General features: G+C 42.3%; 2 protein-coding genes across 3 annotated transcripts; both read left to right on the top strand.

The window, feature by feature from the left end:
* The first annotated feature begins 357 nt into the window (after positions 1-357).
* gtf2h2 (general transcription factor IIH, polypeptide 2) lies at positions 358-7322 on the top strand. Of its 2 annotated transcripts, none has more exons than XM_070964997.1 (15): positions 358-410; positions 708-785; positions 882-959; positions 1375-1411; positions 1703-1789; positions 1882-1932; positions 2102-2156; positions 3534-3639; positions 3722-3812; positions 3922-4117; positions 5022-5085; positions 5191-5294; positions 5611-5713; positions 5870-5909; positions 6581-6900. In XM_070964997.1, exons 2-15 carry the CDS (start codon positions 730-732, stop codon positions 6689-6691), a joined length of 1179 nt encoding a protein of 392 aa, XP_070821098.1. In that variant the 5' UTR covers positions 358-410; positions 708-729; the 3' UTR covers positions 6692-6900. The 2 variants fall into 2 exon arrangements, with proteins under 2 accessions (XP_070821098.1, XP_070821097.1); XM_070964996.1 differs by having other exon boundaries at positions 363-485; positions 6581-7322.
* A 466-nt stretch (positions 7323-7788) lies between these two features.
* On the top strand, positions 7789-12576 carry dhfr (dihydrofolate reductase). The gene is made up of 6 exons (XM_070964995.1): positions 7789-7975; positions 8177-8226; positions 9723-9828; positions 10663-10786; positions 11467-11582; positions 11989-12576. Exons 1-6 carry the CDS (start codon positions 7884-7886, stop codon positions 12068-12070), a joined length of 570 nt encoding a protein of 189 aa, XP_070821096.1. The 5' UTR covers positions 7789-7883; the 3' UTR covers positions 12071-12576.
* The last annotated feature ends 523 nt before the right edge of the window (positions 12577-13099 follow it).

Here is a 13099-nt window from a genome sequence, read left to right as displayed (position 1 = left end):
CTGTAACATTTGTCTTCTACTGTAATAAATTTCATTTCTCATTTCCACTTTTTTTTTTAAAGCAAATGATCAATTCTTGTCATTATATTTGTCATTTATGAACCAATTGCTTTCTCTGAACTGATTTATGTAACGTGTACGTTTTGGTGTGTAGTCACAGATCAGTTTGTATACGGTTTGGAGAAAGCAAGGCTGCAAGCTTTTAATAAAAAATGTAAGGTAGTAATGAGCTCGTTGTGTATGGTTTTGTGTAAATAAAACCCGTCGTGTTACTTGCTCCGCTGTTCGTTGTAGTAGATGCGATGTAAAGAATACGTTAACTGAGCGGATCCTTTCTCTGGAGAGCATGTTTCCTTCCGGACAAAAACCTGCGTCGCACCAGCTGGCGTCGCACTGCACTGGTATAGCAGGTACCTCTGAATGTTTTCACTGGCGTACAGGAAATTCTGTATCACACAATATATTAACCAGCGTTGGATGACGAGGTGATGATCACGAATCATAACTGGGTTCAAAATGCTTCTTTGAATTACTTCAAACACCAAAATGCTCGTTAACGTAGTTGTTAGCTAGCTGGATGTATTCAGAGTTAATGACTTCGTGCAGTCAGTTGCAGCCGAGAAAACACTTTATCCAACAAAGTTTGAATAGATATAGCGGAATGTACAAAATGTAGTTGATTAACTGGAAGGTCCTCTTGTGCTTAGTTGAGTCTGAGCGGCAGACATAATGGATGAAGAACCAGAGAGAGCCAAGCGCTGGGAGGGGGGCTATGAGAGGACATGGTAAGACTGCGACACTGAGCTATGGACGTTTTTAAACTGAGATACGTTTTGTCTTTTGATGCGATGTTGTGCCATGTCCCGTGTTTACTCCTACAGGGAGGTGCTGAAGGAGGACGAATCAGGCTCACTCAAAGCCACCGTGGAAGAGATCCTGTTCCAGTCCAAAAGGAAAAGGTGTGTGTGTGTGTGTGTGTGTGTGTGTTTCTTCTGAGAGCAATAAAAGACACATGAGACTGATAGAATGTATAAGTAGTTGTTGTTAAGACTCCATGCTCAGTGCTGGCGTTGTCTTTCTTCAGACTCTTCTTCTCTGTTATGATCTGAAGGAGACCTGCTGTCTGCTACACTGAGAATAAGTCAGACATCTTATCTTTGTGCTGTTTTCTTTGAGTACATGAGCAGATGATCAAATGTGTTTATGTTCTGCTCAGCGCTCTAACTCTGTCATCCCCTTCCTGCTGCGTAAACAGTGTTATGTCAAATTTTGCACTGGTCAGTTCCAAGAAGAAATCAGTTAATGCACTAAAAGGTTTTTATTGTTTTTACTGTTATTGCTACAAACTTACCTGCTACCTTGTTTACCTCGTAGGGTGACAGAGAGCCATGGACAAGTGAGGCTTGGAATGGTGAGTGATTGTGCCTCCTTCCTAAAGAACCTTGAGCCTCACTCATTAGCTGTAAGCTTCTAAATCCAGACCCCATGTCAGCATGGCGGCTGCATCGCACTACTTCTACATATTAGTAACACTTTTGGTTAACTTTGATTATATATAACTGTGTTGATAGATTTCAGGTTGTGATACTGTCGTCATCATCAGACACATTAGTGTATTTTTCTATTAGGAAAAGAAAGTCTCCTGTTTAGAATGTATCATTACCAAAAATGTCAAGACATTATGGGATGTCGTGTGCTCTAGATGCGTCACCTTTATGTGGTGATTGACTGTTCAAGGAGTATGGAAGACCAGGACCTGAAACCAACCCGCCTCGCCTCTACCCTAAAGGTAAACTGTGTGGCAGAGCATCACACTGTCCAGCAGCAGCGGCACAGTATGATTAACTGCGAGTGACGTCTTCTTTCTCCATCTTTCTTCAGCTGATGGAAGCTTTTGTCGATGAATATTTTGACCAGAACCCCATCAGTCAGGTATGTTTCTGCAGTCATGAGTTCTGTATTGAGCCTTTACAGTTGAATCCCATCAGCTCAGTTTGAACGCAGCAGATTCAGGTGAATGTATTGGAGAAAACAGAAATAGACCAGGACGGCTCTGCCAGTGGCTGTTATTTGACCAAAAGCATGTGTTCTTTGTCTTCAGGTGGGCATCATCACCACGAAGAATAAAAGGGCCGAGAAGCTGACTGATCTGGCAGGTGAGGATCACGTAAACCGCTCATGTCAGGCTGCACCCTTCGGTGTAACCCTGTGTCAGCCATAAGCGTGTCAGAGGTGTTTTTTACTTGCCCATCTCGTGCAACAGATTCTCTCTCAGTTTAATCTCTGCAGCTGTCTGCACCAGCTCCATGCAGACTTGTGTCTCATGGGCGTAACTGTGACCTGAGGCTTTTCATTACACTTCAGGTCTATTTTTTTTGACAATACATGCATAAACGTGAGATTAATGGCCAATAAAAAGGCACCAAATAAATATCTTTGTCTACATTTTGCAACCTAGGCTGTTCCTCGTTTCAGACTTCATGGGTTTACTATCATTTATTGTGTATTTTAGGGTTTTATCATTATTTCATCATTTTAATTCAACTTTTTTCCTATGTCTTTTCTTTTGTTATTATGTGACTCTGTTCTTTGATTTTATTATTTCTGATGGCATGTTTTCTCCTTCATTCTCATTATTTATTGAGTCTTTATTGTGTAATCCTTATCTTAATATGTAAAGCATTTTAAGATAAGATAAGATATACCTTTATTAGGCCCACAGTGGGGAAATTTCAGGTATTAAAGCAGCAAAAGTGGATAGCAAACATAGAAGGCATCAGTAAAAGGACATTAAATATTAAATATCAACCAAACAATATAAACAAGGAGTAATGAAATATGAGCAAACAATACTGATATTGCACATTGATATGAATATGAACCATCAGTACTGACATTTCACATCGAGTGATAATTTTCATTTTAGTTTAAAACAGGTTTGAATATGAAAATAGCCTACTTCACCGTCAGGCTCAGTTTAAAATCAGAAACAAAGTGTCAGTCCCAGGCGTCAGTGTTGATGAACAATTTGATCAGGAATACTCTCACATATCAAAGGAAAACAGAAAGGTTGGCTGCTCCTGTGCTGCTCGATGCCTTGAAATGTTCAGACAGCAGCGTCACACGACATCGATGCGATGCGTGTGACTTAGATGCTGGATGATGCCTAAAGAAGTGCTTTTTCTCTGAGCTCCATGTACAGAATTTTGAAAATGTTACTGCGTTATCTTTTCAAACCACCAAGGTCAAGTTAACAATGTCAGGATTTCTCATTTCAACCAGTGGTTACTGCAGCAGAGAAAATTGTCACATTCCTGGTGATGATGCGTACAGTCGATTGGCCACGTGTCTCCGTCTTTTTAAACAACAGCGAGCATCACGCTGTCCAGAGAAAGCTACGCCCTGCAGTGTGAGATGTTTTGCCTCTGTCATCAGTGGAGACTGTTCAATGGCTGTCAGCCACAGCCTCCTGTCTGTGAAGTTACCCAGTGCGGCTTTAATGTCATGAGATGTGTTGTTTGTTTCACCACCAGGAAACCCAAAGAAGCACACTGCTGCTCTGAAGAAAGCAGTGGACACTGTGTGTGTTGGAGAGCCGTCCCTGTACAACTCTCTCAGCCTGGCCATACAGACCCTCAAGTAGGTTCTGCACTTTTCCAGCTTTACCTGTTTATGTCATGTTACTGAACGTCACACAGCTGGTGCCTCTCTCTGTTTGAAGGCACATGCCTGGACATACGAGCCGGGAGATCTTGATCATCCTCAGCAGCCTTACCACATGTGACCCAGCCAACATCTATGAGCTGATCAAGGTGAAGTCACCTTCAACCCTTACCTGAATCAGTGGGCGGCTGCTAGGCTTACTGTATATGTGCCATTTGATGTCAGCTTACACTTCTCTAACCGAGTGTCTCCTGTCAGACCCTGAAGTCTCTGAAGGTGCGGGTGTCAGTGATCGGCCTGTCAGCAGAGGTCCGTGTGTGTACAGTGTTGACCAGGGAGACGGGCGGCTCGTACCACGTTATCCTGGACGAGAGTCACTTCAAAGAGCTGCTGATGCTGCATGTCAAGCCTCCTCCAGCCAGTTCCTCGTCTGAATGCTCCTTAATACGCATGGGTCAGTATACACATGCTGTCCTCATCTTTGGGAAGGAATCAGCTCTGGAAACATAAAACACATCAGATGTACCAGACACCAAGAATGGAATGGTGCTCTGTGAGATCCATTACATGCTGCTTTTGTAGGCACGGAGACATCACTATGAGGGCAAAGGCAGAGATTTGTAAATGAATTTCAATGTGCAAGCACCCAAACAGAAAATTCCACTGGTAGACTACTGCCAGCCCTGCTGTCAGCTGGGGTCAAAGGTACAAGTCCTGAGGGCAGGGTGGTCTATGCAAAGGTTGACCCTTAAATGGGATCAAGTAGAACAATTTATTTACTGACTAATATCACTGACATGACAGTTTATATCAGTTTACACGATAAATACATTTTGTGTTATCATTGACACATATTTCAACTTGTCATTGGATACCCCCCCCCCCCCCCCCCGCTGTAGTTGTGGTGGTGTGGTTGAAACACAGAGGTGCAGAACACACACGTGCTGTTAACAGTAAAGCAAACTGAGTTCAGTAAGAATTCCTTGCCAAATATCAGGGGCTCAGAAAGGTGAAGCCATGATACAGAGAGAGGAAGAAAATGAAAGGAGCAGAGAGGCAGTGGGCCAATTTCAGCATCTTTTTTCCCTGGTGGCAACAATTTGAAATAATTCCATTGAAAAGTACTACGTTTTGGACTTTTTATCACTGGGAACAGTCCTTCCCTATTTTACCCCCAGCACCCCTGGGAAGAGATGAAATTTGACAGGGTAGGCACTGATAAAACGTTTCTCACTGTTTCCAGAAAGCAGTTCCATAAAGGTCCTTCTTGCCCTGCATCAAAATATCACCATAGCTATAAAAGCATTCAGTGAATGTTTGTCTCAGAGCCAGTTCATTGGAGTGCTGTGTTTGCTCAGGTTTCCCTCAGCACACCGTCGCCTCTCTGACTGACCAGGATTCCAAGCCTTCATTCAGCATGTCGTAAGTAGAAACAGTGTGATTTTAACCACGTGGGCAGGACTGAGAGCAGCCACTGTGCACTACAGCACATTTCCTCATGTGTTGCTCCTCGTGTGTGTCTCCTAGTCATCTGGACAGCAGCAGTGGTCCAGGTCTGTCTCTGGGAGGATACTTTTGTCCACAGTGCCACGCCAAGTACACGGAGCTTCCTGTGGAGTGTAAAGTCTGTGGTATGTCTGATGGGACAGTTCATTCTGTGTGTGTGTGTGTGTGTGTGTGTGTGTGTGTGTGTGTGTGTGTGCGTGTGTGCGTGCGTGCGTGCGTGTGGTGAAACTTGGATACATTTGATTTCTGTGGCATTAAATTAGTGCTGTTGTTCATGAAAGTACTGTGTGTTCAAACCAATAGGAGTGCCATAGCTTTGACTGGTGTGTGTGTGTGTGTGTGTGTGTGTGTGTGTGTGTGTGTGTGTGTGTGTGTGTGTGTGTGTGTGTGTGTGTGTGTGTGTGTGTGTGTGTGTGTGTGTGTGTGTGTGTTGTCTCCCAGGCTTGACTCTGGTGTTGGCGCCCCATCTTGCCAGATCCTTCCACCACCTCTTTCCCCTCCAAGCCTTTATAGAGACTCCTGTGGAGGAGCTTCAAGAAGACAGGTGGCTCTGATACACATACACACACACACACACACACACACACACACACACACACACACACACACACACACACACACACACACACACACACACACACACACACACACACACACACTGTGCTGCTGTGTATCTAAACCTGCTGTAATGTGGTTTCAGGTTCTGTCAAGCTTGTCAAGGGGAGCTGAAAGATAAAACGGTAAGTACAGTATCTGAGTGTATGTCTGGATGTGTTGAGGCCTTGCAGATGGTAGAACATACTTTTTGGCTTTAAAGGGCCACCCCCCCAATTTTACTCATGAAGTTTAGTTTACTTGTTTACACAGAAAGAACTATTCAGCTTTTAAAAATATTCCTGTAATGCTGAAGGAGCTCAGTCAAGTTGGGAGTCACAACCAGAGGCACATATACCTCAGACGTACTTCTTCAGGTCTCTGGACAGGTGTGAAGCTTGAATGTGCTGCTCACGGTCTGTGCCTCAACCCCTTAGCCATCAGTCAGTACACCCTTTTATCATACTGTATTGTAACAATTACCACTAAGTTTCCAAATACAGTACACTGCTATTTACTGGGCAGGGAAGATGTAATAAAGAGATACTGTAGACTTGCATTATGGGAACTGTAAGATCCAGTGTCTTTGATACTCCAGACTAAAAGTCAGGTTGTCTTGACCTCTGCTGCTTCAATTTGTCAATTATTTTTCAAATTCTGTTTTATCCTTCCATCAACTGTGGCACTGCAAGAATAAATCACAGGTTGATTAGAAAAAAAGTAATATTAAGTATAAAAATTGTGGACTTGCATTGATTTATTCATAGCAACATCAGTCCATCTTCATCCATCTGCCCTTCTCCCTCTGTGTTTCTAGATGTTCACCTGTCCATCATGTCGCAGTGCTGTCTGTGTGGAGTGTGATCTCTTCATCCATGACTCGCTGCACTGCTGCCCCTGCTGTATTCACAATCAGAGTGCCACCTGAAGCTGAGAGGCTAACCAACAAGAGCTCGGCGTCAAAGCTCCTGTCTACTCTGAGAACTGCGTCTGAGCCGCTGCACTGCTTTCCTCTTGTTAAATAGTGTGCTGCTTTATATTTTTTCAGAAGTGGCTTGTGTTTATTGTTAATACAGTTTTGTACGACAGTCTTGTTTGTGACATGGAAGTCACAATAAAACTGATTTTTTTTGTACTAATGCTTTAACGAGTAAAAAAAATGTTTTGTACAGTTTCAAACCAGACCTTTATCCAGTTAGCCAGATGTTCCCCTTTACAATCCAAACTCGTGGGTTAGGATACAGTCGAACTACATCCCAAAGATGGAGGTCACAGATTGATTCATTACAATGCAATACAAAAAAAATCAAATATACAATATTTAAAGAGGTACAAGTTGGGCCTTGGGGAATAAAAGAATGATCAGAGCCTATTATCTAAGCTTTGATCAGGTTCAACCTGCTTAGCTTTTTAGACAAGTCCAGTTTCAATGCTCGTGAGCCTTGGGTCCCAATGTGGAGACCACCAGGGTCCAGGCCATGTGGAGAGAAAGCTGAAGGGTCCAGAGGCAAAGGTCAGCAGTTCAAGGACCGTCCTCCACTTGGCCAGTCTAAGTAGGTAAGAAAAAAATTAAAGAAAAAAAGTAAAATATAACAATGATTCAGACAGGACATTTGCCATTATAAACCGAGATGATAAGAATTATAGAGGCAGGGTTGTAGCTACGAGTTTGAGGTAAACTGCCCTGGATTTATATTTTACAGTGACAAACCTACATATTGTGGATATTTGATATGCTGATTCTTTGATTCACTATATTTAAACTTACTTTGACTACTTTTAGACTACATAAAGAATCAGCATTACGAGACGACGAGAAACTGAATTTAGATCTTTATATGTATATGTATACACGCTCACACACACACACATATAGAGAGAGAGAGACTTTCAGAGTCAGAAACCAGTTTTTAAGATTTTAAGGGGTGAACCTGGTGCAGGATGGAGTTGACTCCACAAGATGGCAGTGTTGTAACAACTTGTCATGCCGTGAAACGTGCAGAAGAAGAAGGAATCGTCACTTCCGACGCTTCTGTAATAACTGCAGGCGGGAAGCTGAGGCGCTAACACGCAGCTCAGCAGGTAAACAGTGGAGTTGTCCAGAGTCCAGTCCTCGCACAATGTCCCGCATTCTGAACGGTATCGTGGCGGTGTGTCCTGACCTGGGTATCGGGATGAATGGAAACCTGCCCTGGCACCCTGTCCGACTAAAGTAAGGGTCGCTGCTAGCGCTTTGGTGGACTCTTAATGTGGAAACAATAGAAACATTCCAACCATGAAACTTTCAGTGGAAGCCTCAGGAAGCTGTTCGGCTGAGCTCGAGCTTAAACTTCGCATTAACTTGGTGTTTCATTACAGTACGAGGAGCAGTTTAAATGAAGTAACTTTGTCAACAATTGTTCTTCTTTTATAGTAACGAATTCAAACACTTCCGAACGATGACAGCGACTTCCTCTGTGAAAGGTAACGGGAGTTCAGTTCGTTTTGGGGTAAATTGCTTCTAACGAGCACCGAACAGGGACCCTCCTCCTTCAGTGACTGTGCTGCTGCGCTCTGTGTATAGTAAAATATTAGAGACACTTATTTGACTTAACTGTGAAGTAAGTGAAGCTCGTGGTGCAAACTAGAAGATCTAACAATAAAAATAGAAGTTACCTGGATGTACCTCCTGTTCTCTGAGTCCCTGTGTAGCCCTCTCACAGGTTTCAGTATTGCTTGATGCTCTGCCTTCACTCCCTTGAGGCAGATGTTTGTGTTTACTGCCCAGTCAGGAGGGAGCACCCATGCTCTATTGAATAACAGCACTGCTCCCTTTTGTGCTCAGGTATTAGGGGGCAGCTAGGCTGGTGTTAGAGCGCGATACATACATCCATTGAACTGGAGTCTCATCCAGGGAACTTCTATTTTGTCCGTGTTTCACCCTTTAACAGGCATAACTATTAGCACACTGGAGGCGGAGGTCATTAGGGATGAGATGTACTCTCAGCTGGGCTAGACGCACTTACAACTGAGTGTATGTCTTTAATTATGTTGGAAAACTCACTTGCCTGTGTTTTTTGGGAAATAAAAATCAATTGACTGATCCCATGTTTCTGTTTGGAAGAGCCTGAAATGCAGCTTGTAGTTTTTTGCTAAGCATGTAGACATTTTGCTGTATGTAAGGTCAATAGAAAGAGGTGAAGGTACATGAAATAAGGCAAATGCCATCGTGTCATTTCACTAAACGATGTAAGCAGAATCCTGTAAATGAGTTTTACATGTTGATCTCATGCAGTCTGATGAGGCTGAAACCCAGAAATGTTTCTGTAAAACAGCGATGCAAGTCTCAACTGACAGCTGTCACATTAATATAATGCTAGCAACCCCGGATGTTGCTGCTTATTGCCTCTTTTGCACAACAAACAGCATGTCGATTTAATCAACAGGAAACACTGAATGGGCCTATTTAAGTTGTTGAGGAGGTTCTTATGTCACCATAATAGTAATCGAGCCAGCGCTCTCTTCCTGTGTTTCCAACTGTCGGCACTTTACATCCAGCATGTGAGCAAACAGGAATTAAACGAGTCCAAACTTACCATCTCGGCATTCTATAATTGTGAACTTTCAAAGCTTATTGACAGGAAGCAGAACAGATGTTACAGCTATTACATGATGAAACTTATCAGAAAATGCATTTATGAGAGAGAGGTGGAACAAGTGTCTCTCACGCTCACCGTGGTTATAACTTAGGCATTCGCTTCAAATTATGTTTTGCAATTCATAACTAATGCAGCCTCTAAGAGCGCTGACACCAGTCTGCCTTCCTTTTCCATCTCCATCTGTTCTGCGGCAGTGAAGCCACACACATTGGACATTATGTGCTGAAACAGTCTAGCTGGGGTCTTGCATAGAGGAAATTCTAAATATATAAGAAGTGCCTTCACATGAAGGAGAGTGTAACTAACCTGTGTGTCCTGCAGGCAAGCAGAATGTGGTGATTATGGGCAGGAAGACATGGTTTTCCATCCCTGAGAAGAACAGACCTCTGAACAACAGGATCAACATCGTCCTCAGCAGGGAGTGCAAGTATGTGTCACAGCATTTAATGCTGCTCCACAGCAGTGTACAGATGACATGTGATGTCTCACTGTAGATACACTGCATGTGGGACTTTGTGTTCGACTGAGTTGTTACTCCATTTTTTCAAATTCTGTTAACTTTTATTGCAGAGTATTCACCTGTTGATTTTCTGCATGTTACTCACATTTACTGTTACTGCATACTTCTAGTAACGAACTTAGAGTTTAATCTGGTGTTATTTTAACAATTTTCACTTGAAACTCATTTTAATAATATTTTCATATAACTTCTTTTATATATTCTGAGCACACAGCATTCCTATCTGCTCAGAATATATGAAGGACCTCCCTTTATATATTTTGACAGTAACAGTACACAGGCTTCACTGTTTGTTGCTTGGTTTTGGGGTGCGGTGCATTAGCCATAATTCTTACTGTATCATTAAAGGCACTAAAAATACTGACATTCTGTCAATAACAACATCAATATGAAATGTCAGTGATGTTCCATCGCTGGACTCTGACCTGTTGATAACTCCTGGACACCACAGCTTTAGTGAGACTCACTCAAGACTAAATTTCTTTTATATTGAGGTGGATGCAGAAACCTCAGACAAATACAGGACCTTCTGGTCAAATAAAGCCAGAATTATCTGCATGGTTAGATGCCACCAGAGCTAAAGAGAAAATATATTTTAAATAATTTGGGTGAACTGATGGCCAGTTAGCAGGAACCAGCACTGCTGAGGAGCCGTGACGCAGGGCCTAACAGTGCTACAGTCAAATGTTACTGTGTCAGTTATTGCACAGTGGCCTGATATCAGTGCCAATTCTCCTCCAGAGTGCCTCCTGCAGGAGCACACCACCTGGCAGCGGACTTCGACTCAGCTCTCAGGCTGGTGGACACGGAGCTGGCAGAGCAGGCAGACCAGGTCTGGGTCATCGGAGGCAGCTCTCTCTACAAGGTAGTGCATGGAACCCTCGGGGGGCTGCTCACACGTTTTGTTGGGGATTTTTACTTATGTTTCACAGGCTTTAATTATTCAGTCTTTCATTGTCAGGGGTGGGGATGTAACGATGCCAAAAACACAAAAACACTGTATGATAAATACCTCGATATGAAGGCCATGATACATTTATTGTGATATTAAAAAAATATATACTTGAAATTTATGTATTAATTTATTTATTAATTGATTTATTAATAAATAAGTGTCTACAGAATTTTTATTCGTATAAAATTTATGTTATGTTAAGTTTTTAACTTAAAGTGCTTCTGTGTTCCCTAATAAAATAAAATTAAAGTAGCCAGCCATGACTGAAGCATGTGCAAAAAAATTATGTCAAACAAAAGCAATGCAGCAGTCAGCAGCAGTCCTGGCACTGAGCCATGTTTCTGTCATCATATTGTGAGATTCAGTATATCGTTCCATCCCCATTTTGGATGTAATGATATCAGAATCTTGAATCTGTTTTCAAATTACCTGTGAAGAGTTGGCCTGAGTATCTGATGACAAATTAACAATGGAAAATAATATCCAAATAATTATCCAGTGTGTGAACCTCTTCAGCATGAGCTGAAGTCACACACACGTCTGCAGACACACTTTCTCTAATCATGTTTTGGTTGTTTTGGGTTACCCAGGAGATGATGGAGAGCCGGGGGACCCGGAGGCTGTTTGTCACACGAATCCTGAAGCAGTTTGAGTGTGACACATTCCTCCCCGAAATCAGTCCAGACAGATATCGCCTGCTGCCAGAGTAAGATAAGCACGCATGTTCAGCACATTTCTGTGCTCCTATTTAGTAGTTTTGGCCTCAAAGTTTTTGTACTGACTGAGTTATTTGATGAGATCTTGGAGCACAGACAAGAAACTGATGCAGTCATACAGTCAGGCAGGTTTGAAGCAGACCAACAATTTATCAAGATTATGTGGAGTTGGCCTTTAAAGGTGATTTCTCCTTTTACATTATATCACATATTCACTCAGCAGCTTTTCAAAAGCAAATCCAAACTCTCAAAACCAAATGTTTTTTTCAGTAACACCCCTTGAGGTGTGTCTGGGTAATACAGCTGTTGGCTGCTGAAAGTGAGCACCAAGACTGTACCTGAAACACATCTGTGGGCACCAGATGGAACATACAGTAAGGCTTGTTTCTCCTCCAGGTTTCCAGGAGTGCCACAGGAGCTGCAGGAGGAGAAGGGTATCCAGTACAGATTTGAAGTCTATGAGAGCATCCAGCAGTGAAGAGGAATGCTTGTGATTGTGTAAATGGAAGGATGTAAATGCTGGACTTTAAATGAGTTTTTAAGTGATTTGTACAGCTTGGGATGTGTCATTCTTGAAATGAACACTGATTTCAATCACAAAGTTCCTACTGTATAGCTGTTCACAGGCAGGGAAACCCCTGGAATTCTGAAAAGGGTTAAAATGATCATAGCTTTTTTCTGGCTTTTTCGAGAAAGACCAGATGATTGGTCTGTTCTCTGTCTGCTCAGAGAAAATTACTGCAGGTCCTTTCAGCTGTGAAGGAAAAGTGGGCCGATCACATAACTCTGAGGAACAGATGTGTGTTTTAGAATCAAAGCTAACCATTTTTAGCTTGAGCAGCCATTTCACTCGCCATGTTCTCCTACATGAAGCTTTGTCTCAGTCCACTTGCCATTTATTTGTAATGAATGAACACTGTTTCAACTGACACACAAATGCAGGTCACTCTTGAATAAAACTATCAAGTGTAGTTAGAAGACTGTAAACTTGGAGTCAGTTTTTTTATTCCCACTGACCTGAAGTAATGGTGATTAATCTTTTTTTTTTTTTTTTTTTTTCCTCATCTGGACCAAAGGAATAGAACCACAGGACAGGTGTAAACACAGTTCACATCTGTCCACTGAGACCCAGACTAAAGTCATTTTAAGGGTTAGGAGCTAAGGTGGAGGGACTACCCCATGTCAACCATTTCACTGCATCATTGATACCAATGAGCACTGAGGCACCAGGGCCTCAGTTTATTTCTAAAAGTAATGATCTCAATGTTCCTTCTAGTGAAGACATTATGTACCGTATATGTACATTTGGGTTTTATGCACTACAACCCTACTATAATATCCTCACTATGTAGTTGTCATTTAATTCGGGCAGGGTGAAATGATTGTTTGGGCTTATTACAGGCGTGCAACAGCCACAGATACCAAATTTCCTTTTTTTTTCTATTAGAGCATAATTCAACAAATAGAACAAGAAATCCTTCTAATGCTTCTTACCTATTTCAGCATT

This window comes from Chaetodon trifascialis, chromosome 6, assembly GCF_039877785.1.
Source record: "Chaetodon trifascialis isolate fChaTrf1 chromosome 6, fChaTrf1.hap1, whole genome shotgun sequence".
Lineage (NCBI taxonomy): Eukaryota > Metazoa > Chordata > Actinopteri > Chaetodontiformes > Chaetodontidae > Chaetodon > Chaetodon trifascialis.
Note: the sequence above shows the minus strand (reverse complement) of the source record. Positions and strands in the feature narration are given on the sequence as shown.